The 26,800-nt window shown below is 40.2% G+C and overlaps 1 protein-coding gene across 1 annotated transcript in view; it reads right to left on the bottom strand.

The window, feature by feature from the left end:
* FANCD2 (FA complementation group D2) overlaps positions 1-26,800 on the bottom strand; it is a 53,846-nt gene that overhangs the window by 10,051 nt on the left and 16,995 nt on the right. Inside the window, exons 14-33 of the mRNA XM_007451541.1 lie at positions 25,702-25,845; positions 23,675-23,809; positions 22,347-22,478; positions 20,562-20,672; positions 16,566-16,675; positions 14,994-15,054; positions 14,206-14,325; positions 13,682-13,755; positions 13,205-13,351; positions 12,573-12,673; positions 12,158-12,273; positions 11,008-11,116; positions 9,534-9,644; positions 9,155-9,264; positions 7,966-8,109; positions 6,587-6,703; positions 5,707-5,835; positions 5,453-5,571; positions 2,206-2,316; positions 964-1,094 (exon numbers count right to left, since the gene is read on the bottom strand). Of these exons, the coding sequence (XP_007451603.1) occupies positions 964-1,094; positions 2,206-2,316; positions 5,453-5,571; positions 5,707-5,835; positions 6,587-6,703; positions 7,966-8,109; positions 9,155-9,264; positions 9,534-9,644; positions 11,008-11,116; positions 12,158-12,273; positions 12,573-12,673; positions 13,205-13,351; positions 13,682-13,755; positions 14,206-14,325; positions 14,994-15,054; positions 16,566-16,675; positions 20,562-20,672; positions 22,347-22,478; positions 23,675-23,809; positions 25,702-25,845 (2,332 nt within the window). The remainder of the gene's footprint in view (positions 1-963; positions 1,095-2,205; positions 2,317-5,452; positions 5,572-5,706; positions 5,836-6,586; positions 6,704-7,965; positions 8,110-9,154; positions 9,265-9,533; positions 9,645-11,007; positions 11,117-12,157; positions 12,274-12,572; positions 12,674-13,204; positions 13,352-13,681; positions 13,756-14,205; positions 14,326-14,993; positions 15,055-16,565; positions 16,676-20,561; positions 20,673-22,346; positions 22,479-23,674; positions 23,810-25,701; positions 25,846-26,800) is intronic.

Here is a 26,800-nt window from a genome sequence, read left to right as displayed (position 1 = left end):
GAATGCCGCTGGGCAGTGGGAAGTCCATCTCAGCTCCTCCCTGGCAGGCCAACAAGCAGTGGCTGCTTCCTAGATTCATACCAAACCCTCCCCTTTTAAACAACAGGGAATAATAAAGGTTTGTTTTGCATGTTCTCCTTGCTTTCTGTCTGTGCTGCCAATTAAGTTGTATCAGTGAGATGCATTCCAAGAGCTATGTCAAAAGACAGTTAAAGAAAAAAAAAAAAAAAGATAGTTACAGAAAAAGATCAGGGGGACTTCCCTGGTGGTCCAGCGATTAAGAATCCATCTTGCAATGTAGAGGACGCCGGTTCGATCCCTGGTCGGGGAACTAAGATCCCACATGCCACGGGGCAACTAAGCCCGCACACCACAACTAGAGAAAAGCCCTCACGCCACAACTAGAGAGAAGCCCGCGCGCTGCAATGAAATATCCTGCGTGCCACAACTAAGACCCGACGCAGCCAAAAATAAATAAATAAAAATTTTAAAAAAATAAAAGGAGGAAAGAAAGAAAGAAAAAGATCAGGGATGGGGCCAAACCTTTCTTTACACTTAATTCTGATTTCTCCTCTCTCTCCCATTTTATTAACTTCATGGTTTATGTCTTTCAGTCAAATGTCTCAGATACTTAAGGGGTTAAAAAAAAAAAAAAAAAAAAAAAGAAAAAAAAAAAAAGGAGTTGAGAGCTGAGCTAAGCTTTAAAAAAAAAAAAAAAAAAAAAAAAAGGACATAAACAAAAGCCAAACAAAATCTAGCCAACTGAACTAACCACACTCAGTCCAATCAATGTCAGCAGAGATCAGACATAGCTCCTTCTGGAAAAATGTCTTTCTTGGTATATATAGCAAGAGAGCACATCCAGAGTTATGGACAGATTTGCTTATAAAATTTACAAGGTCCTAGGAAGCCCTAAGTTTACAAGTCTATTCATGAAAGAAAAAAGAGGATATGGCCCATCACCAATTTTTCCTTTGTTCTGAGTAGGAGCTGTAGATTTCTCCAAAATGACCATCAAAAGTTTGATGAGATAAAGAGCACACTGGAAACTGGGAATGCTGAGATGGAAATTCTGCAAGTAATGGAAGCTCTGGCTGTAAGGAGACAAGAAAAAAAATAAAAAACAACACCACAAGTATTACAGATGTGTCTAAATCCATGAGTTATCCCAGTCCACTTAAATGCTTGATGGTCTAATCAGAATCCTCCTCATTTGCAGGGGCTTTAGTAGAACCTTCTTTCAAGACCTTACAGAGACTATAACTTTGTATAAAGAAAGTTAGGGCATGGAGGCCAGAGCTCAGTGGATGGAATGCTGGCCTTGAAGAGGTCATGTATGCCAAGATACCCAAATGCTAGCATAGGCCATGCTGACTACATTATTCTCAGTGTAGAATAAATTACTTGCTCTTTAAGGCATTATGCAACACACTGAGAATAATGTTTAAATTCTGGGCTCATAGGGACAAAGTGCAAGGAAATGATAGAGCAGAGAAAGCAGAGCTTCTAATAAATGTACCATAAATGGCTAGCTTTCAATGCTCTGAAGTAATGGCAGATGTGAGTCACAATTAATCCAAAACTGTAGGTGAAATAAAACTAGAGTCAACTCCTGATTGATTGGTGGGAAGGAATTCAAACAAATTTAAAAGTACTGTATTGAAAATGAAATAAGGCTCTATAGGCAGGAATGACAAGCACTGACTGTGGACCCAGTGATGGCCTAGGCTATCAGGGGAGGTAAGGGAAAGACCAAGGTGCTCTGGTTGAAGCTGGGGTAGAGGCTGGAAGCTGTGCCCCTTAGAGCTCTTTCTCACCTCCTGTGCCCTCGGCCTAGGCTCCTTTTCTTCCAAGATGAGGGAAATGGACAGGTAATCAGTGGTAACTAACTGCTACCTAATTACCCAACCCTACTAGGAGACAGAGTAGGTCCCTGGATAATCAAGAGTTGACTACAGATGGCCAGTGCTTTCATCAACATTATCTGAAAAGGGCGAACTTTACAGGATGAAGGGTGCATAAGGATTTTGTTTGATTAATTCAACAGTTTCTAATGCTTCAGGATATATCTGAATACACACGTGAGAAAGCTCACATAAATGAGGAAAAGTCACTGAAAATACCAAGTTATCTCCAAGAAATCAGGCCAATCTTATTCCTAGGAGTTTCTTGGGACAACACTCAGGGATATGTGGTCTGACCCACCTAAGCAGCTCCTCCAAAGCTTGGTCAGGCTCTCCCGGCTTCAGTCGGTTAGTAAGGACCTCAAGGGCTGAGTATAGTAAATTAATATTTTCAGGTTGAAAAAATCCGTTCCTAAGGGAAAGTCAAGGAAAGGTAGTTTAGCTCAGTTTCAGGAAGATTACGTGGACAGCAGTTGAGGATCCTGGCCTCCAGTCTGTACCATCGATAAAACAGGAGAAAAAGGAGAACTGAAGTACTCAAGTGCTAAATTCAGTCACTGCTGTCTCAGACTAGAAGTTGAAGTGTATCTGAAAAAGTCTTTCCTTAAGGACCTAACAGTCCTCGTAGGATTATTTTCAAGGCAAACAAAGCTCTCCTTCATTCTTTACATTTTAGAGCTAACTATTAGTCTTCTCCAAAAAAACAGGAATAACTTTGTGAAATTGCTTAAATCCATGTCTAATCCATGGTAGATGTTCAGCAAAGAACTTATTCCTTCTTCTGTATTAAGTCAAGTCTTGACAATTCTATCTTCAGATTATCTTTCCTATTGTCCCTTCCTTTCCAAGCCAAGGCCATCACTCTAGGCCAGGCCCTTATCATCATCCCATGCACAGATCATGTCAACATCTTTTGACTGGTCTTTTTGGTTGCCTTTCCAATCCCTTTGTCCTGCATGCTGCTGCCAAAAGGATTTTCATAAAACACTGCTTTCACTATATCATGGCTGTGATCATGAAACTCCAAAATTGCTTCCCTGGACAACACTCAAATTCTTCTGCCTGACCTTCAAGGCCCAGCACAATCTGACCCCCTAGATCTTGCACTCCTCTAGAAACATTTCCACATCACCAGTGGTAGCCTCTCTTCCTTTCCACAAATGAATTCTGAGGGCCTCTTATGGGCTGCAGGTTTTTCAGGGGGGGAGGTGGGGGGTGGGGATGGCTTTATTAAAGTATAATTGACACACAATAAAATGCATGTATTTAAAATGCTGAATTTGATCAGCTGACTTATATATAAACCCATGAAACCACTACGGCACTGAAAATAATAAACATATCTATTACCCCCAAAAGTTTCCTCGTATTCCTTTGTAATCCATCCCTCCTTCCATCCTCCCGCCCAATGCGAGGCAACCACTGAACTGTTTTCTGTCACTACAAAATTATATGCTTCTTCTAGAATTTTATATAAATAGAATCAAATACTACATACTCTTACGGTCTTGGTTTTTCTTCACTATAATTCTTTTTTCATCCATGTCGTTGCAATGTAGTATTCTACCACATCAACATACCACAATTTGTTTATCTGTTAACTATTTGATGGGCATTTGAATTGTTTCCAGTTTGGGGCTATTACAAATAAAGCTGTAATAAACATTCATTCACAAGCCTTTGTGTAGACACGTTTTCATTTCTCTCGGATAAATACTAGGAATGAAATGGCTGGGTTGTATGGTAGGTGTATATCTAACTTTTTAAGGAACTGCCAAACAGTTTTCAGAAGTGGGTGTACCATTGTACAGTTGCACCAGCAGCATGTGAGAGCTCCAGTTACTCTACATCCTTGCCAACACCTGGCGAGGTAAATCTTTTTAATTTAGCCATTCTGTGATTTTTACTTGCATTTCCTTAACAACTAATACTGCTGAATATCTTTGCATGTGTTTATTTGCCATCCATTTCTCTCCTTGTTTCAGCATCTGTTCAAATCCTTTGTCAGGCACTGTTTTTAAGTACTGAGGATATGACAATGGCTGGTCTCTGCCTTCATGGAGCTCACAGTCCAGCAGGGAAGACAGATCAACAAGTAATTATAATAAAATGTGATCAGTTTTATCATGAGAGTATTAGGAAAGAAGTGGGGATAAGAGAGCTAGAAAGGAGACTTACCTGGCCTAAGCGTCAAGGAAGATGCCCCTGAGGAAGTACAGCTTAAATCCAGATCTCAGGGGTGAGTTAGAAAAGACTGGGGATCAAGGAGGGTGAGGATCCTGGTAGAAGGATGGGTACGTGTGGAGCCTTCCAGGTAAAAGCTATACAGGGTGCTGAAATTAATTCAGTATAGCTGGAGGGCAGAGTGCAAGACAGTGAGTAGAATAGCAGGAGTCAGATAATAAAAGGCCTTAGAAGCTGGGTAAAAGAGTTTGAACTCAAGAGAAATCTAACGGCAATCAGAAGCCAAAGTTGCGCTAGGATAAGATCGGGTTTGTGTTGGGAAGATCGCTTTAACTGCTGTGTGAGGAAGGGACTGAAAGAGGACAGCTGGAGGCAGAGAGACCAACTGTGAAACTAATCCAGTCCTAGTGAGAGACGACAGAAGTCTGGAAGCAGTGGAGGAGGAGAGGACAGGTGGTCATTTAGGTGTTATCTAGAATACAAACTCAGCAGGATTCTGTGATCAGGCTTGGGAGAAAGAAAGGGTAGACAGCAGAGGAAGGAACAAAGAATAACTCCTGGTTTCTGGCTCAACAACTGGTGGCGCCATCTATCTAGCCAGGGAAAGCTGAAGGAGAGGTGGGAAGGAAGAAACACTTGTTTTGGATGTGATGAGTCTGAGGTGTCAATGACATATCTATAACGGGGTGCTGAGTAGGCAGTTGGAGATAAATGCCTGTAGCTCAGAAGTTAAATTTTAGCACGAATTTAAGCTTGGGTGAGACTGCCCAGGAAACCTGTATAATGAGAACAGAGAGGCCAGGACCCAGCCCTGAGAAACAAAGGCATTTAAAGGACACACCTCCCTCGTTTCTACTTTTGTCCATGCCATGCTTTCCAGTTTCTTCCTTTACTTCCCAAAAAGCCATCTACCCTCCAAGGGCCCCATGAAGTCCCATGATTTCATGAAGGCATCCCTAAACACCCCAGCTTACACAGCCTTCAGCTCTTTACCTCATAATCTGGAATTTATCTACAACTTGTTTAATAACAACTTCTTAACTGACAGTCTCTCTGGTGCTATTAGGGAAAGGTTGCCACAGCAAACTCACTAAGAATCAGACGGCCAGATTTGTTACAGGTTAGCCAAGAGCAAGTCATCTGATTTTCAGATGAGTTAATAATAGTGACTCCATAAGACACAGAGCGTGCAAGACCAAATGAAATGATGCAGACAAAAACACTACAGAAAGAATAAGCATCATATTTACATAAAATTTTGGAGCCCTTTCCTTCTTTTCTATACCTCAGTGCCTTGGTGACTGTCAAGTAGAAGCAAGGACATACTTGATTATCTCTACCTACTGTACTTGCCACATACTCACCAAGCAAAAAGTCCATGTAAAATCTGCAGTAGCCTCTGATAGCAGGAAGACATTATGTGGTACTCCTGACCTTTAATTCCTGGTCCATCAACTACACCATGATTCTTAGCAGTTAAGCACTACAAGGGAAAAATGCTTTTAAGACGGTTGCTTCAGCAATTGCCCTCATTCTCCTTCATTTCTCAGCCAAAAATGAAATCTCTTGTTCATTAAGCGATTTCTAAGTCTCTATAATGATAAGATAGGCTTCTGACCTGAAAATAGTTGTGAATGTTCTCCAGATGGTTACACATGGGGCTCAGCAGTTGAACAACACTATGAGCGATTTCTGAGGCAGATCTCTGGTGGAGATGTGAGAATCCAATATTCCGGTTTCCTTTGCTCTATAATAAATTCAGAGTTACGAGGGAAGGAACTGTTGGATAGCTTCTCTGAAACTAAGAGTTTATTATAGAGTTTAACCAAACCTTGTGCTACCAGGTAGAATGGACAGAAGAAATTAGGGATATATTTTGACAGAGGGAACTCACTCAATCTTCAAATAACCAAGAGATTGGCTTTTAGAGAGTACAGACAGTGTTTGAGAAGTATAGACCCAAAATTACTAATGAGATAAAACTCACATGAAAATAGAAATCATTTAGGCTGATAAGAATGTACAGCAAATACTAAGTATAAGAAGAAAGGATCAAGTAACTGGATATACTAATTTTAAATGTTTACACCTAAAACTTACACATTTTGTCGTTTGTGTCATCCCACTGCTTCCCCAGAGGCTACGTGCATCTGTCCATTAGATACACACTCGAGATTCTGGACTTCTCTAGACAGCCGACTACTATGCTGAGGCTTGGGCAAGGGCTTAGTTTGGGAGGGTTTTAAAACCAAAACCCAAGCAAAGAACAGGATTCAGGAATGCTCAGAGCATTTAGAAATACATTTTCTGTTTTGGGTGGCTTTTCTGTCTTCTCTGTTTCAGAGTTCCTTTCTAAAGCAAGATGAACGTGGGCTGGCAACGGGGCTACCACCATGCTACCCAAAAACAATACCAGAGAAAGTGACAACTTACTCACTACTAAGACCTCCTTGTTTCCAAATCCAGAGGCCAGGGCCTGTGCTCCTGCCTGTACTAACCTTGAGGAAGGGGACTCTCCTGGTCACAGAAGGTGTTAGCATGTTCTCCAGCTTCTGGACGAGATCTTCCAGCAAGAAAAGCAGCTCAGGGGGCTGAAGCTGCACAACTTCTGTAGCCTATCACAAGGAGGAAGGAAAGAGTAATTCCCAGAGTGTCCTAGCCATCTTTCTGGGGGACACATTTCATGTTTACTCTTTACAATGGGTGAAGCATCTGACCATTACCAAAAAAGGGGGAAATTCTGCCCCACCTCATATAAATGGCTGTACTGCTCTGTCAACAAATCAAAAAGTCATGCACTTCTTAAGTAAAACAAAATTTAGAATTATTAAATGGGAATGAGGCAGTATAGTTTTAGAAGACACACTTTTGCTCTAGAAATAAATGCCTCTGGTGTATCCTTCCACCTATGGACCCGTGATGCATTTCCTAAGTAACTTGGGACAAAAAAAATGACTAATTAAAGGGAATTTTGCTTTTCTCTGTTCATTAAGTAATTCTTTCATATTTTCTTTCACCTAATATTTTGCTACTATTAAGTCTGGGCAGGATCCTTATAACTATATTACACTACCATAAGTAGAATGGGTCAAGCAGTCTCACTTCAAACTTTTCACTCAACATACAGCTATGGAGAATCTCCAAGTACAGGCTGACGCAGAAAGACTGAAAAAAAAAATACTCTATTTTGAAGGAGCTTACATTCTTGAAAAATCTATGGTAAAAATCCATGCATTTTCTCAAAAAAATTTTTTTAACCTGGAAAAACTCCACTCTCTGGTGAAATCCCATACCAAAAGGTACCTTCCTTGTGTAAATGTCTTCTACTTCCAACTTCATTATAAATACCATTCTCTCCTCAGTTTCACTGGTACTTGGTTCAGACCATCAATATAGCATGTACTGCTAGTTGTCTCCTTCCTTTATTAGATTATAAGCTATCTGAAGGCAAGCATCATGCTTATGTAATACTGAATTGCCAATATCTAGATTTGCATCAAAAACAAAAAAGGCCTCAACAAACATCTCATGGATACTGAACAAATGTCACGAAAAAGTGAAAAGAGCATTGTGTAACTATAAATCACAACAGTGTTGCTCCACAAAAGTAATCTAAATAGGTTATTATTAGTAACGTAAAGTAAGGATCACATCATTAGCATGATCTTTTGTAATACCTAATGCACTATAAAAAAATTTAGATTTATAAACATCAAGATGATGAGGATGATTATTCATCCACACTTGCACATATAAAGGCTTTGGAAGCCAGAGTCCAACTTCTCCCAGGGTCATGGTTTTCTTTTGGAAATAGGAATACAGCTGAGGAACTTTCTGAAATAAGATTAAGTTCTGGGATCTCAGCTCTGTCACTTACTTCAGTGTGCATTTCAGTATCTAAGATGAACTTGGCCACGAGCCCACAATGCAGAATAGAGAAGACCTCAAGGTCCAGTTCTCGGAAAAAAGCGTGGTAATTCTGTAATGATACTGATGTCTTTTCTTCTTTCCCTCTGAACTCCTGGGAGGAAAGTACCAGAAACCAATAGAATAAGGTTTCTATATTAATCTAACTTTAAATGAACATTTCAAAATGCAATTGTGCATTTATTTTATGTAAAAAGTTACAGTTCATCACATCCTTTTACCAACTTCCTTTTACCAAAGTCCCTAAGTATTCCTGAAACAGATCACGTATTGTACTATTGGGATATAGGTCACACATCGATACTCAGTTTGTTTCCACTTAGGGATGAATATAGACAAATGAAGGCACTATGGTGTGGTACAGAAAACTATGAGCTTAGGGGCCAGAAAGATTTGGCTTCAAATCCTTGCTCAAGCACTTATTAACTGTGTAACTTTACACAAGTCACCTATCCTCTCTGGATCTTAGTTTCCTCATCTATTAAATGTAATTATCAATACTATTAAGTATCTGTATTAAGAAACTATACTAATGGGCTTCCCTGGTGGCGCAGTGGTTGAGAGTCCGCCTGCCGATGCAGGGGACACGGGTTCGTGCCCCGGTCCGGGAAGATCCCACATGCCGCGGAGCGGCTGGGCCCGTGAGCCATGGCCGCTGAGCCTGCGCGTCCGGAGCCTGTGCTCCGCAACGGGAGAGGCCACAACAGTGAGAGGCCCGTGTACCGCAAAAAAAAAAAAGAAAGAAACTGTACTAAGCATTTCATGTTATCTAAATTCATTGAGAAAGAGATAATCTGGGATCCGAAGAAGAAACAGGCTAAAAGAAGTATATCTTGAACTACATACAAAGACAGAATTTGCTAATTGCTACAAGAGAGAATTCAAAGTACTCCTGGGGTGCAAAAAAGGGAGTAATACAATCAAGAAAATAATTAGAAAAACAGTGTGTGGTAGTGATAAATGTTTGGAGTCTAACCCAAACTCTGCTGCTGAGAGGGCCACTCCAAGGCCTAGGGGAATTTGTTCTCCTCTCTTTTCCCTCATCTTTCTCTCTCTGTAAAATGCATAGGATAATGCTGGCCCTTTGTTAATCTCACTGGGCTGTCACACACCTTCATAGATACCAGTCATTCCAATACCTTTTCCAGCTGGCTCCTATCAGATGGTGCGGGGTCGCATTCTGAATTATCCTCCTTTGAAAGTGGGTCAGGGGAGGATGTTTTGTTGCCATCTGCTTTTCGTTTCCTTCCTCCTTATGTTTCAAGAGAAAAGTGACTCAAATAATCAATAATCATGTTTACTAAATATCACTGCCTTCAAGAAACAACCTGCTGAAGACTACCTAGAGACAGGAGGTAATTTTATAACCCTAAATTATAGTTCATTGATAACCATGCCAAAGAAAGGGTTCAATTATATAATCTCTCCAATTACTGATGCCTTGATGCACATAACCTCTAAGTGAATTCAACATGGCACATAGGGAGACACAGAATAAGAAGAAAAGAGCATACTCACCTAAATTTCCTTGTATTCTGATTTTTGCTGAAACAGCAGTACTGGTATGAGGTGTTACTTCTGAAGTTTCCAAGTCAAAGTTTGCAAGGGGAGGAACATAGTCTGGAGTGACTGAAACAAACAGCAGGAAGCTCAATGTATACCAACCATATACCACTATTAGACTTGAATGCTAATCACCCGATTAGCTAAAAACTAGTTTCCAGAACTACCAAGCATGGCTGACTGCCTGTAAGATGCATTCAGGTCATCTGACGTTAATCATTTTGGCATAGTAAAATAGCCAAAGATAACTTACAGGAATATCATATTAATTGATTATGATCAATCAACGTAAAACCATTTTACCAATATAAAACATCCAAGCAGATAAGAACTAAAAATAAATTAACTTACATTTAAAATCTAAAGATATTAGCAATATTTGGTCACACAGCAGTTTGTTTTACACACAATTATTTAGATGAGAGCCTGAGGGAGGCTCCATGTTCTCCCCAGAGAATCAAACTAGCACTTTATTTTTATTTATTTATTTATTAATTACTTTTGGCTGCGCCGAGTCTTAGTTGCAGCACACTGGATCTTCGCTGCAGCAAGCGGACCTCCTAGTTGTGTCATGTGGGCTTCTTAGTTGCAGTATGCATGTGGGATCTAGCTCCCTGACCAGGGATCAAATCTGGGCCCCCTGCATTGGGAGCAGGGAGTCTTACCCACTGGACCACCAGGGAAGTCCCAAAGCTAGCACTCTAAAATGACAAGTTTTCTTAATGGCCAGAAGGTATTAAGAGGCCTCTCAGCTGTATTCCTGATTCATAATGATGTTCAAGAAGGCAAAGGGCACTGGAAGTTTGACATCCAAAGAAGCAATGTAATTTACAAAAAGCCCAACCAATGTTTTATATCTTGTATTAAACACCAAGGTTTCCTGGAGATAACAATGGGAGGAAAATGGATGTATTCTTTTTTTTTTTTTTTTTAAATTTTCTTTCTTTCTTTCTTTATTTTTGGCTGTGTCGGGTCTTTGTTGCTGCATGTGGGCTTTCTCTAGTTGCGGTGAGCGAGGGCTACTTTTCGTTGCAGTGCACGGGCTTCTCATTGTGGTGGCTTCTCTTGTTGTGGAGCATGGGCTCTAGGCGTGGGCTTCAGTAGGTGTGGCATGCAGGCTCAGCAGTTGTGGCTCGCGGACTCTAGAGCACAGGCTCAGTAGTTGTGGCACAAGGGCTTAGCTGCTCCATGGCATGTGGGATCTTCCTGGACCAGGGCTCGAACCCGTGTCCCCTGCTTTGGCAGGCGGATTCTTAACCACTGCACCACCAGGGAAGTCTGATGTACTCATTTTTTAAAATTTTTGTTGAGCAACCATCTTCTTGTCCCACGAGTCAGGGGCAGCTATCGTTGAGTCTGGCTTAAAAGCTAACTCTGCTATCTCCTCACCACTGCCCAGCAGGGCTACAATATAGGACCCTTCCCTCACCTGCCAAGTGCTTTTCCAGGAGTTGCTGCAGCTCTACAATGTGCTTTAACCGGGTGAGCACCTTCACTTTTATCTCGGGTAACGTTTGCCGACAGAAGGCATTTACAACCTGTGGAAGTAAAAATTATATTCTCACACTGTGAACTGTTCAGATTTTAACCTTGTTTGCGTTATTCAGCAAGAGCTAAAAGAGTTGTTTGGTGACAGCATCTGTGAGTCTAGTGAGAAATGTCAAAGTGTTCTCAGCAAGGCACTGTAAAGAAAAAGCTCTGGGCCAAGAGAGGAGATCTAACTTCTAATCCTGGTTCTACTTATTTCTAGTTAAGTAATAAGGTGGAACAACACAATAGCCAGAAAGTATACACTTCAGTGAAACAGATCCTAGTCTGCTACTTACTAGTTGTGTGACCTTGGCCAAGTCTTTAACCTTTCTGAGCTTTTATTTCTTCAGCTATACAACTGGAATGCAGTCGTATGGATTAAGTGTGAATAAAGAAACTAGCCCAGCATTTGGCACATGTGTTTGATAAATTTTAATGACTTTGAACTCTCTGTACCTGCAAATCCATATGTGTAAAACGAGGATAATAATATCCATCCCCCCTACATCATAATATAGTTGTCAGGATAAGAAGAGATATTTCAAGTGAATAAACATTCTCAGAAATAATATGCATGAGAAAGGAAGTGTGATATAGATGTAAGGTGTTACCATCATTTTCTGCATTTCATTTTCATTATATTTCATTACGATTGTGCATTTCATTAAGCACAAACATATTGTAAAGGAAAGAGAAAACTATCATTCACTTGATCTCACTAAATTGAAACATTAAGTGCATAGTGATGTAAGGAGGAACAGTATTTTCACAGTGGTGAAGGTGAAGTTATCCCAGGCAGAAGTAGATTACCGTGAAAAGGCTTGGAGGTAGTAAAGCATGGGCAACAGTAAGTGAATTCTAAGTATTTTGATTTCGCTGCATCAGGAGGTGCATATGATTAGGGAAGGGTAGGATACAACCTCTGCAGAAACACACAGGGGTTAGTGGTTGGTGAAGAATTTTTAAGGAGCCTCGTGGAACCAAGAAAACAGTTTCCTTTCAAGAGAAACTAAGGACAGTAAGTGAATTGTCCTAGTCACTCTGCTCACCTCTCGGAACCAGTTGAGAGTAAGAAATATGAGTGAACATATGAATGAACGCTCTTTAACAGACATGGACTCCAGTCTCTCTCCAGGCTCCAGGTCAGTGAGGAATATAGGACAGTCTGAAAGAGAAGGACAAACATTTCTAATCCCCTTTAGTTCAAGTCAACAGAACATGGATGCTGCCCCTAGAGCTAGCTCTCCTTCTACTTACTTTCCCCTTTAACTAGTATTTGAAGGTCAAGCTTTGATTAGTCTCAAAAATACTTCCATATCATGCAGCAGTCAATAAATATAATCTAAAAGTCTCTGTGAAATTAAAAAATTCCTTCCCCCACACACATGTATCAGTCTGCCTCTTCCCTAAGTTTACCAAAGAAAGGTTACAAAGAAGAAAGGATCTGATAACTTCATCCTATACCTAATAAACCATCAATCTCCTCCAAGTTTCCATTATGTTGTCTGTCCACACAAAGTCTCAGTAACCGGAAGTAGGGAGCCAGGCACAACGGAGAAACCAATCTGGGAAGGAAAAATCCATTTTTAGACCACGGTTTATAGACACATTAGTCCATGTTTATAGGGAGCCCAACCTTATAATTAAGGAGGTTTGCCCAAAATAAATGTCTACTTTTAAGAACATATAATAAGGAATATAATGGAGGCTCACCAAATAAATAATGAACTGAATTGGAGGAAGACAGAGGTAAGTAGACTGAATGTCCATGTGTTAGGAGGAAGCAGAGATAAGACGAAAGGAGGGTGTTAAGAGTGGCAGAGATAGACAAACACGTTCATGGGTGGGAAAAAGGAACAGAAACAAAAGCAGCCTCACAGAATATCTGTTGGCTGCCATGACTCAATGCAAATCCCAAACCCAGGGTCTGGGAGAAAACAAGGAGTCTGCGCCATTCTTAGGAACCCATCCACATACCACCTGTCTTGGGAGAAATCCTTTTCAATCAAGTTCTCAAGAGACTGCATGAACTGCGGCATTCCCCATGAACATTCAAAATACCAACAGAGGTTTTAGAGAAGAAAAAGTGTACTGACTTTTGGTCTGATTCCTGCGAAGTCAGTCTACCCCCATCTTTCACAAAGTCCCGAGAGAACAACAGTGGCAGGAGGTTGATGGCAATCCCATCACAACTATCATAGTCTTCTAGTCCGTAGAGAGCTTTCACGGGAAATGGATAGTCACTGTGGAGAGAACCCAGAATCTGATACCGCAATTCAAGGGTATGGCAAGTCTATGGGAGAAACCACTAGAACAAACTAATCTCCTGTTATGAGGAGACGTGAGAAAGAGGAGAAAGAACAAGTGGGGAATCTTGTAGCAATCCTGGAGCTGGGGGTGCTGGGGTACTGGGGTTGGGAGGAGGGAAGTTGTGGGAGTGGGCTGGACTTGGCTGAGGTCAAGACATTCTGAGGTTTGCACCAGCAATTGACATAACTGACATAATTTCTTTTTTTTTTTCTGACACAATTTCTTTACCAGTACAACCATGTCAGTGGGTAAACGGTACTTACCCTTCTGGAACAGCACAGATGTCCACCACAAAGGCATCCTGGAAATCATTAAAGATGGTCTGCCCAGCCCATTCCTTTAGGAAACAAACAAACAAAAAAGGCTGGGTAGACCAGGGTATATGTGCTATAAAGCCCTAAATAAACTATTAACCTTTCTAAAGCTTCTGTTTCCTCATTTCTGAAAAGAAAATAACAATAATACATACCTCATCATTCTGATGTAGAATAGACATAATACATGAAAAATGCTTAACACAGTGCTTGGCACAGAATAGAGGGTGGCTTTCAACAACATCATTAACCACATGTTTATCATCCTCATCCCTTATTTTTATTATGTGAAGGAGGCCTCAGAGGAGAGGCCTGGGGCCAAGTGCGTCAGAACAGCCTTCCCAATTAGAATATGGGAGAGCTCACAGGAAGATCTTTTTATTTTTGCAGCACAACAGAGAGAAGGGTTTGAAGAATGTATAGTAAAGCAGCCCTCATGCTTCATTGCTTTAAGAAAAGATACCTGGACATACCAGCACTTGTGGAGCCAGCTTTCTGCCTTGGATCAGGTTGGCAAATTCATCATAATAAAGTGCAGAGGCCTGAGGAGACTGCTCACTGCAGGAATGAACCAACTGTAGCAAGGAGGTTACCTGGAGCAGTCGAAGAGAAAGAACCGTCCAGCCCTTGGGATGCCAGTGCTTCCTAGTTAAACACCATTCACCCCATTCAGTAGTAAGTTTTTCCCTTTCCGATTTCACTGGCAAAGCTCTTACCACCACCTCTCACCTGAGGTTTTTCCTAAGCCTCCTGACCAATCCATCTCTTTTGAATCTCATCTCTTTTCCAATCCATCAGACACATGAACCTGATTGATTTCTCTAAAGCGAAGCTTGGATTATGCCATTTCTATGCTAAGAAACCCTTAAGGACTACCTCTGTGTAAAACTTAAATCAAAATGTCTTGATTCACATTCAGAGCTCTCTGTTTTCTATCTCCAAACTAGCTTTATCTCCAACTCTCCAATTACACACTTACTTGTCCCTATGCTCCAGTCAATCTGCTACTCTCAAACATGACCCACCTTTTTGGCTCTCTAGGAATTTACAAATTAATTAGGAAGATTACACAGATACAGAACTAAAATACAACCCAAGCCAGTGGATTCTAAAGGACAAAAGAGTGGTACAAATTACAAAAGCTATGAGTTCAGGAAAACATATTTTGGAAAAAAAAGCCTTCTTTCTGGCAAGGTGACAGTGAGCAGAAGCAATTCCTCAATTACTCATAAACATATCCAACTACACGACAAGAACTTACCTGTGTACAATGTTCACTGCTGAGGTCTCCTCTCCCTGGGGTCAAACTGGAAGATCTACTTCTAAAAACATTATTTTAGACCCATTTTTGTAATATTTTGTAACAACTGGCAATAAATTTAAGAAATGTGCCTTCCTTGGGATTGGGGTGGAGATAAAAGTGCATGAAAGCACAGACAAGTTTGTTTGTTTTTAAAATATTTATTTATTTAGCTGCACTGGGTCTTTGATGCAGCATGCGGGATCTGGTTCCCTGACCAGGGATGGAACCCAGGCCCCCTACATTGGGAGCATGGAGTCTTAACCACTGGAGCACCAAGCAAGTCCCCAAGTATTTATTTAGACCATACAAAATGTGGATTACAGCAAACAATGGTTACCTTAGACTTTTTTAAGGATACATTAAATTAGTAAAAATCATAGGGGCAAGCACTCGGCCTTGTTCTATTTAATGCTCTCAACAACTCCATGAAGTAAATACTATTAATATCTTTATTTCACAGATGTGAGAATACAAAGGTACAGAGAGGTAAAGTAACTTACCCAAGATCATTCAACTAATAAATAACGGAGCCAGTATTTCACCCCAGGCAAGCAGTATGGCTCCAGAGAATGAACTTTTAACCAGTATACTATGCACCCTCTACGGATTACTAATGATGACTCTAAGGATGTTTCCTGAGGTGCCAGGAAATCATGACAAATCATTTCCAAGAAGCATGAACTAAATTCCAATCTCATTTTGCAATGGTAACAACTTATCAAGCCCCAAGCTTCTTTTAGGTGTTACAATTGTGGCATCAAAGTACAAAGGGGGAAAAATCCACAGGAAGACTTTATTTATATCAAACATGGTGTTCCAGACAGGAATAACACAGCAGTGGAGAAACCTGTATTGTCTAGTGCCCAGGACTGGAGCAGATGCAGAAGAATGCATCCCAGGGAGATCAGGGTATCCCTTTTTTAGAAACACTTCTAGAACTTAATTTCTTAGCTATCCCTAGTTTTAAACCATCAGAATGTAATGACTGTGATCGCAATTCTGTAAAAATTATATGTAGTATATACAGTCAAAATTAGAAGGAACATAGGGGACTTCCCTGGTGGTCCAGTGATTAAGAATCTGCCTTCCAATGCAGGGGACGGGGTTCGATTCCTGGTTGGGGAACTAGGATCCCAAATGCCACAGGGCAACTAAGCCCGTGCGCTCTAGAGCCCATGCGCCACACCCAGAGAGCCCACATGCTGCAACTACTGAGCACGCACACTCTGGAACCTGTGCACCACAACTAGAGAGCCCGCATACTCTGTAGCCCACGCACCACAACTAGAGAGAGGCCCACGCGCCACAATGAAGAGTTCACACACCGCAATGAAAGATCCCACGTGCGGCAACGAAAGATCCCACAAGCTGCAACATGGAAAAGTGGCAACAAACATTTGCTCACTTCTCTTATTATGGTTTTAATGTCTTCTGTTACAATGATGTCTACACAATGTAACAATTTATTTTGTAAGACAGCAACTTGATTAATTGACCATGAGCCACAGAAATCAGAATTTCCATGCATACCTGTCTGCCGCTATGATGCCAGCCATAGTGACAGCACCAATAATACCAATGAGCTTGTACTTGAACATGGTGCTAGAGAGCTGTTTTCGTATCACCAGGTGCATGTCATCCTACAAGGAAACAATGATAAAGATGAAGATGTTGGAATGGTACAGCAAAAGAGCCTACGAATATTAGAGCCAAAAAACGTAGAATAGCAAGGGTTCTATCATTTACTAACTGTGTGGTCTTTGGTGAGTCATTTCATCTTTCTGAGTCTCAATTTTTTTCATCTATAAAATGGGAAAGGTTTTTCAAGGATCAGAGACAAATTACGAAAAATTCCAAGGACAGGGCCCAACATATGGTAGACATTCAATAATAACAACTATTATTGTTACCGTTGTGATAGTTGCTTGATATAGATAATGTAAATTATCATAATGTTGTTGGCTGATCAGGCAGAAGTAATCAAACAGAAAAAAGTACTTAGGAATAAATTTAACCAAGGAGGCAAAAGACTTATACATTAAAAACTGCATAACATTGCTGAAAGAAATTAAAGAAGACCTAAATAAATGGAAAGATATCCCATGTTCATGGAATGGAAGACTGAACATTGTTAAGATGATAATATGCTCATTCAATGTAATCCTTATTAAAATACCAACGGCATTTTTTACAGAAATAGAAAAACCCATACTAAAATTCATATGGAATTTCAAGAGACCCCAAATAGCCAAAACTGTCTCAAGGGACTTCCCTGGTGGCGCAGCGGTTAAGAATCCACCTGCCAGTGCAGGGGACATGGGTTTGATCCCTGGTCTGGGAAGATCCCACATGCCGTGGAGCAACTAAGCCCATGCACCACAACTACTGAGCCTGCAAGCCACAACTACTGAAGCCCACACACCTAGAGCCACAGTAACAGAAGCCACCACAATGAGAAGCCCGCACACCACAACGAAGAGTAGCCCCTGCTCACTGCAACTAGAGAAAGCTCGCACGCAGCAACAAAGACCCAATGCAGCCAAAAACTAAATATAAGAAATAGAATTAAAAAAAAACAACAATGTTGAAAAAGAACAAATTTGGAGGGCTCACACTTCCCAATTTCAAAAGTACTACAAATTACAGTAATCAAAAGTGTGAAAAAAAAAAAGAAAAAGTGTGCTACCAGCATAAGGACACACATTTAGACCAAGAGATAGAATAGATCCTAGAAATAAACCCTCACACATATGGTCAATTGATTGTCCACAAAGGTGCCCAGACCACTCAATGGAAAAAGAGTCTTTTCAACAAAAGGTACTAGAAAAAACTGGATACCTACACACACAAAAATGAAGTTGTGGGACTTCCCTGGTGGACCGGTGGGTAAGACTCTGCGTTTCAAATGCAGGGGGCCCAGGTTCGATCCCTGGTCAGGGAACTGGATCCCGTAGGCATGCCGCAACTAGAAGTTCGTATGCCAAAACTAAGAGTCCTCATGCTGCAACTGAGAAGTCCTCATGCTGCAACTAAGAAGTCCACATGCCACAACTAAGGATCCCGCACGCTGCGATGAGGATCCCGTGTGCCGCAACTAAGACCCGGCACAACCAAAATAAATAAATAAATAAAATAAAAACTGGTTTGTTTAAAAAAAATGAAGTTGAACCCTTATCTTATACCATATTTAAAAATTAACTCAAAGTGAATCAATGATTTAAATTTAAGAGCTAAAACTAAAACTCTGAGAAGAAATCATAGGGGAGATTTTTCATGACTTCAAATTTGGCAGTTTTTTAAAAGTATGACACCAAAAGCACCAGTAACAAAAGGAAAAAAATAGATTGGTTGGACTTCATCAAAACTACACCAAAGAACACTATCAAGATTAAAATACAATCCATAGAACGGGAGGAAAAAATCTGCAAATCATATATCTGATTAGGGATTAATATCCAGAGTATGTAAAGAACTCCTATACGTCAACAACAAAAAATAACCCATTTAAAAAGTAAGAAAAAAAAAAAGTGAGCAAAGGACTTGAATAGACTTTTTCCAAAGAAGATATACAAGGACCAATAAGCACACAGCAAGATGCTCAACATCATTAGTCATCTGGGAAATGAAAATCAAAACCACAATGAGATACCACTTTTCAAACGGTAGGATAGTTAAACATAAAAAATAGAAAATAAGTGTTGGTAAGGATATGGAAAAATTGGAACCCTCTACTGTTCATGGGAATGTAAAATGGTACACCCACTGTGGAAAACAGTTTAGTGGTTCCTCAAAATGTTAAACACAGAATCATTACATGACTCAGAAATTCCACTCCTAGGTATGTACCCAAGAGAAGTGAAAACAGGGACTCAAAGAGATACCTGTACATCAGTGTTCATAGCAGCATTATTCAAAACAGCCAGAAGATGGAAAAAAGCCAATATCCATCAATGGGTGAATGGATAAACTACTTGCAGTCTATACATACAATGGAACACTATCAGCCATAAAGAGGAATAAAGTCCTGAGATATCCTACAACGTGGAGGAACCGTGAACACATTATGCTAAGTGAAATAAGCCAGACACAAAAGGATAAATATTGTACGACTCTATTTAAATGAAGTACCTAGATGATGCAAATTCATAGAAGTATATTAGAGGTTACCAGGGTGTAGAGAAAGGGAATGAGGAGTTATTGCTTAATGGGGACAGAGTTTGTGTTCGGGATGATGAAAAAGTTCTGGAGATGGATAATGCTAGTGGTTGCACAACACTGTCAATGTACTTAATGTCACTGAGTTGTACACTTAAAATTGGTTAAAATAGTAAAATTCATCTTACGTATATTTTACCACAATTAAAAAATAAAATAGGGCTTCCCTGGTGGCACAGTGGTTAAGAAACCACCTGCCAAGGCAGGGGACACAGGTTTGAGCCCTGGTCCAGGAAGATCCCACATGCTGTGGAGCAACTAAGCCCGTGCACCACAACTACTAAGCCCATGTGCCACAACTACTGAAGCCCGTGCGCCTAGAGCCCGTGCTCCACAACAAGAGAAGCCACTGCCCTGAGAAGCCCGTGCACTGCAACGAAGAGCAGCCCCCGCTTGCCACAACTAGAGAAAGCCTGCACGCAGCAACGAAGACCCAACGCAGCCATAAATAAATTAATTAATTAAAATAAAATAAAATAATGATGTAGTTCTATTATTACTGACATGAAGAAATCGTCAAACTGTACTGCTAAATGAAACAAGCAAGACACAGAACAAGAGGGTAAGCTGTGGAATATAGGTATACAAGTAAATACAAATTTGTTAATTCTCAGAACATCTCAGAAAGCCATAAGCTATTAACAGCAATTGCCTTTAGAGAACCAGATGCCTAGAGGACTGAAAGGGAGGAGACATCTTTCACTACCTTTCTATACCTTCTGAATTTTGTACCATGCGTGAATATTACCCTGCCAATTTTAGTTAAAAAAAAAAGTGTTTTTAGTTAAAAAAAAAAGTGTTGGTTGTTCAAAGTCACAGGCCAGTATGGATTACTGCCACAAGGTGGCACTAAAGATATAAAAGAGCTATGAGTTATGATTCCAACCTAATCTTTAGTTCTTTTGCCTGGCTTTTTCAGTGAATGATGCCCACAAATGAGAGCAGGACCAGACGGAGTTCACATTAGATGGAGATGTTCCTTAGGGAACAAGGGAATTCCCTGTGTCCCCGTGGCACTCACTACAGTAACTGAGTGGCTTTTCTTACTCAGTTTCATAATTAGCTGATTACAGACTCATTTTCACCCTAACAGACTAAGCTCCTTGAGGGCAGAAGGTCTAATATATACCTATCATCTCAGTGCTTGGCACACAGTAGACACCTAATGTTTGTAGTAAGAAAAGAATAAACAAATGCTAGGACTACAGCTATGTACTCTATTTCTACCACTACACAGGCTGCAGTAATTTTGTTCAGCAAATTTCAATTGAAGAGGTTTAAAAGATTCTTTCTCAACACACTGCCTCTTACCTGGATGTGACTGCTGGCTTCATGCTGTTTGCTAAACGCCAATGTGCTGAGAATATAGAAGAGTTTTCGTATTTGCTGTGGTGACATATTATCCAGATAGTCTAGAATGCCCTGCGAGAAAAAAATGCCAATGATGAGATTAGCAAGTAACATTTTTTTCCTTTAAATAAAAAAATTAAAATCCTCATAAGAGGCACACACAGATAGCGAAGCATCTGTTACACAAAAGCTCCAGTTCTCTAAAACTATGCTCAGAGCCCAAAGGGTTGATGTTCTGCTTAGTCATGCTAACCTACCTCCTCCTAGTTCCCCTTTTCTTTTGTGGTACGCCGGCCTCTCACTGTTGTGGCCTCTCCTGTTGCGGAGCACAGGCTCTGGATGCACAGGCTCAGCGGCCATGGCTCACGGGCCCAGCCGCTCCACGGCACGTGGGATCTTCCCGGACCGGGGCACGAACCCGTGTCCCCTGCATTGGCAGGCGGACTCTCAACCACTGCACCACCAGGGCAGCCCCTCCTCCAATTCTTTTTCTCCACACTTCCCTTTTTCTTAGTGAAAACAATATTCTGCCAAAAGTTATGTCTCTGACCTTATTTCTCAGCTTCTACTCCATGAATTACTTATTCATCCTCTATAGATACGGAAAGAGTCACAGGGGAACTACTTACTTTTTGACCTTGGGCAAAGCCTCAGTTTTCTCATCTGTAAAATGGGGATAACAGGGCCTACATAGTTATCTTTCAAAGCCCAGACTTGATTATGTCAAACCCGCATTAAAAACCTGCAACAAGGGACTTCCCTGGTGGGGCAGTGGTTAAGAATTCACCTGCCAATGCAGTGGACACGGGTTCGATCCCTGGTCCAGGAAGATCCCACATGCCGCACAGCAACTAAGCCCGTGCGCTACAGCTACTGAGCCTGCGCTCTAGAGCCCACGAGCCACAACTATTGAAGCCCGCACGCCTAGAGCCCGTGCTCCGCAACAAGAGAAGCCACCACAATGAGAAGCCCACACACAGTAATGAAGAGAAAGCCCACGTGCAGCAACGAAGACCCGACGCACTAAAAATAAATAAATAAAAAACAAACAAACAAAAAAAACTTGTAACAAGCCCTCTCTTGTCCATAAAATACAGTTGCAACTCTTTAGCATAGTATTTAAGATCCTTCATAATCTGGCCCTGTCCTATGTCCTCATCTACCACCAGCGCTCACCTTATCCTATCCGCCAACCATGCTAATCTACCTGTCATCCCTCAGGCACACCATGGAAGTGGGTGGTGCCAATTTGCTTCTGTTCAAACTGTTCTCTGCCTAGATGTACTTCCCTTACTTTTTCTTGTCAAATCTCTATCCTTCAAGAATCACTCCAATGTTATTTCTTCTTTAAAGACTTCTCCAGTTACTTATTCCTGCTCTGGTATATCTATGTCACGTTATTAAGAGAATTCATCATGTATTTATAGTGACTTACTTATGTGTCTTACTTTCTATCATCAAAGGCAAAGACTAACTTTTATATCCACAGCACCCAGAATAGAGCCTGGCACATGGTTAGGTAAAAACAAGTATTCACTGAATGAATTAATACAAAGATAGATGAGTTATTTTTTCTATTATTTGCCCCATCACCCTCACCTCCATTATCACCTGCTTCTACCAATTACAGTGCTCAATATCTAGAGTACAAAATAAATTGCTGTTAACTAACATAGGTATCACGCACCTCTCAAATATATGCAAGAAAAAATAATGATTCAGTTTGTCAATGGTAGGACTAGATACCTTCACAAAGACAGCATTCAGCCTCATAGCAGATGGGTTTAGAACTACCAAATCTAGGAGGACATCCAATGCAGTATCAACTTCAGCTTCGTTCCCACTGCAGATATGGGTCACCAGGGCACCAATCACTTCCTATACAGAGAAGAGTCAACAGGACAGTGTGAAGCTAAAATATGGTATGGTCATCTAAAGAGGTTCATGCCAGAGGTCATTCCAATCTCAACTTGGTTAAAATCCCAACCCACCCAATCCCATCATCTAACTCTATTAACCAGTTTTTATTAATGTTAGATTCAGGAGGTTTAGGATTATGTTACTCTAACAACACTACCATCCCGTCTTCACTTATTTCCCATAATTTACCAGTGAGCACTGTCGAAACCCTCCTGATTTTGCTCCGTGGCGTAGTCTTTTTCTTTTTCTCATATGGGTTAAATATTACCCATTAAGTTGTTGTTGTACTTAATCTATTGAAATTTACTGAAAAGGTGGCACTCAAGGAGCTAAAGGTTTTTTACAAGTTAGACTTGTATGTTTCAAGTAAACATGGGTCATGATGTTGCCTCTACGACATTAAGATGACTCCCTCCAAAAGTTTTAGACGTCATTCTCCCTTTCCTTTATACTGCTGCTCCACACTGAGTCACATGGTTTTCTCAAGTGCAGTAGCTATCTCATGCCAGCTGAGTCTATAGTTCTGTTTTAAATTTTAAAAATTTTGTCTTCATTTTTAAAAGTTCCATTCAAATGTGCTTTAATGTTGTTAATAAAGGTATAGCATACATAAACAATACAAAATAAGACACTTTGTTCTTTGTTTTCATAATCACTTTCAATAAGTACAGCCCTCCCTGACTGGATATGTGCTACTAAATTTGGTGTCCCGTGTTCATGGGAACAGGGTTAGGCCCTCAGGCATTTCTCCTTCATTTCTTTTCCACCACTTTTTTCTAGAGAACAACTCCAGGATCAACTGGCAGTTGATTATTTAGAGCTAAGTTTAAAACTGCCATTACTGTACTGTGAAAATTGCACGATAACCCCAGCCTTTTAAGCCAATGTTTGTTTGAAGCTGACTGGAGCTGGACCTTATTTTAGACTCAGAGAATTTTAAAGCTCAAAATACAGAGTTAGACCCTCAAGTCCAATCTCATTTTGAGACTAGGACTAGAATTAAGTTTTCCCAACTCCCAGTTCAGAGTTCTTTCTCCTTCAATGCCTTCCAAACAAGAAGAAATAAAAACATCAGATCACATGCAAGTCACCTGGAATTGCATTTCTTTCCTTTTCCCTGTTCCCTCCTTCCCAAAATAAACATTTCAACATACCTGCTGGCAGTAAGTGTCCAAAAAGTTAAATGCATATTTGTATAGGAGACTGCCAAACAAAATTATGCTCTGGTCTAGGGAGTGCAACAAACTCTGCGCCAGTGACAAAATGGATGGACAAATATCCTTAAGAACCTTGAGGAGGGAAGAGCAGAGAGAAATGAAGCTGTGGGAGAAACTTAGTTATCACAGCATCTAGAGTTGCTACTGCTAACCCTATTAAGATGGCAGAGTTCTCCCCAATTCTCATTTTAACTTAAGGAACTTTAATCTTTGTTTTACTCAGAATAATCCTTCACCATTCTGAGTTTCTCTCAGGATCAGTGAGATTCAACGTACGGGTAAGAATTGACCTGTAAGCTCAAGGAAGTTAAACCACAAGCCTAATAGCTGGTAATCTGTTCCTATCTGCCCAGTTTGGAACTAGAATCCAGATCTTCTAAATCCCAATTTCCTCACTTAACCATACTGCCTCCCTGGGGATATAGCAGGTCTCCTCTGCCTTGGTTATGATTTGAAATCAGTCTATAAGGTTCAATGCTAATTAAACTGATTTCTTTTAAAGAACATCAAGAGGAGAATTGATCATGTCCTACCAAGAAGGTAGTAGGTGGACATTAATGGAACCAGAATAAATAATGAGTTAATAAGTCCAGTTTCTTTACTGATATCATCACAATTTAAAAAAAAAGCTTAAATTAAGCACTGAAATGGGTATAATGCTTTACTGAGGAAAATGCAATAAAAATTATATATGGTTTCTGCCCTATGCAAAATTATAGCCCAAAACATGTATCATAGCAGAAATAAGCACAGAAAGAACTATAAGATAAAATAATACAAACTTTAAATCCATTCCTAAATATAAAGTCTATTTATGTACGTATGTATGTATGTATATATGTACGTATCTATGGCTGCATTGGGTCTTTGTTGCTGCGCACAGGCTTTCTCTAGTTGCAGCGAGCGGAGGCTACTCTTTGTCGTGGTGTGCAGGCTTCTCATTGTGGTGGCTTCTCTTGCTGTGGAGCTCGGGCTCTAGGCGCGAAGGCATCAGTAGCTGTGGCTTGCTGGTTCTAGAGCACAGGCTCCATAGTTGTGGCGCACGGGTTTAGTTGCTCCGTGGCATGTGGGATCTTCCTGGACCAGGGCTCGAACCCGTGTCCCCTGCATTGGCAAGTGGATCCTTAACCACTGTGCCACCAGGGAAGCCCATAAATATAAAGTCTTAAGACGCAGCTACATATTCTCATTAGTTCCTAAGTGAGGTCCTAAACCCGTGGTTCATCCAGTTTTCTAAGAAGGTATATACACTATTAATATCCTGAATATTCACCTGGAAAACACCATTCCTAGATTATAAAATTCCAATTCAAATGGTTTATATTTCAACAGGAATGACCATCTCAGGGTCATAGTGTTGAATGGCTAAATAGTGATGGTTCAATAGATACAAAATTATATCTCTATTAGCATTCCTCTGATCCTGTTATACTCAGGGGTTTTTAGAAACTACTTAAAACAGGATACAGAAGGCAAGTTTATCAAAGTTGCAGATCATAGAAAGCTAGACAATTAAAATGATTAACATAAAATTAAGATTCAAAAGTCTCAACGGGCTTGAACAATGGGCTGAAACTAAGATGACATTTTATAAGGGAGCTGTAAAGTTTTCTATTCTAGGTTAAAAATAAAGTTATATAAATATGTCGTTAGAAGACCTGAAGTGCAATATTTCCTATAAAAAAAGAATTCAGGGTTTGAGTCTAGTAAGTTCAACATAAACCAATTTTGTGACTTTTTTGCTAAAAAGATGAAAACCGATCTTAGTTTGATTTGATTAACATTATAATGTCTCAATCAAGGTAAGTAATAATCCTACTATGTTTTGAAATATACTGAGCTCCCTGCCAAATATCTACACCCAGCAAAGCCGGTGGTGTCATCATTCCCACACTGGGTAGGAAAGGTTAAAACGACCTTTCTAAAATTTTAAGACTGATGCTATCTGATTCTCTGACACTTACCAAGTAATGAATATAGAATGTGCTCTGTAGCAGCTGTTCTTGAAAGCAGCCAGATCGAATCTTATTTCTTAGCACTCTCTCAATGTACTTCTTTGTCTGAGTGTTGGTGCTATAGATGATGAAAAGCATTGCCAGGTCAAGAATCTGTTGTCAATAAATATGCAACAACACGAAAACAGTTTAATAAATCAGTACATTTACTACAACAAAACAGCAGCTCTCAACTTTTTCCCATTAAAACAAAGAATACTCATTTGCTCAACATACTCTCATGGGAGTACCTATGTTTTCATAAAACCCAGAAATATTTTTCAGAGAAATAAAGTGCCACAACTATTAACCACTGGTACCTTTTAAAAAAATATTGGAATACAAGCAAAAGTAGTATTATTACAGAAATAACTTTGAATAGCTTCACATTTATTATGGAAAAAAAGATTAAGTCACTTGCCACCTTCACTATAAATTTTCATTATTATTAGGAAAACTACTTTGTGAAAAGTTGGAGAGTCTGTAAATGTCTGTCAATATGAAAAAGGTTATAAAAATCAGGATGGTCATTTTCAGCACATTATATGGCCATTAAAAATGACAGGGGACTTCCCTGGTGGCGCAGTGGTTAAGAATCAGCCTGCCAATGCAGGCGACACGGGTTTGAGCCCTGGTCTGGGAAGATCCCACATGCTGCAGAGCAACTAAGCCCGTGCACCACAACTACTGAAGCCCGCGCGCCTAGAACCTATGCTCCACAAAAAGAGAAGCCACTGCAATGAGAAGCCCACGCACCACAACAAAGACCCATCGCAGGCAAAAAATAAATAAATAAATAAATTTATTTATTTATTTAAAAGAGAGAGAGAGAGAGAGAGAGAGAGAGAGATAGGCTAGAGACTTCCCTGATGGTCCAGCGGTTAAGACTCCATGCTTCCAATGCAGGGGGCGTGGGTTCGACCCCTGGTAAGGAAACAGATCTTACATGCCGTGTGGTGTGCCCCCCCAAAATATTTTTTTTAATTAAACAATAAAAAAATATTTTTAAAAATGAGATAGGATATATATATATATATATATATATATATATTTTTTTTTTTTTTTTTTT

Source organism: Lipotes vexillifer, unplaced genomic scaffold (genome assembly GCF_000442215.2).
Source record: "Lipotes vexillifer unplaced genomic scaffold, Lipotes_vexillifer_v1.1 scaffold261, whole genome shotgun sequence".
Lineage (NCBI taxonomy): Eukaryota > Metazoa > Chordata > Mammalia > Artiodactyla > Lipotidae > Lipotes > Lipotes vexillifer.
The sequence above is the reverse complement of the archived record's forward strand: the minus strand, read 5'-3'. Positions and strand labels throughout refer to the sequence as shown.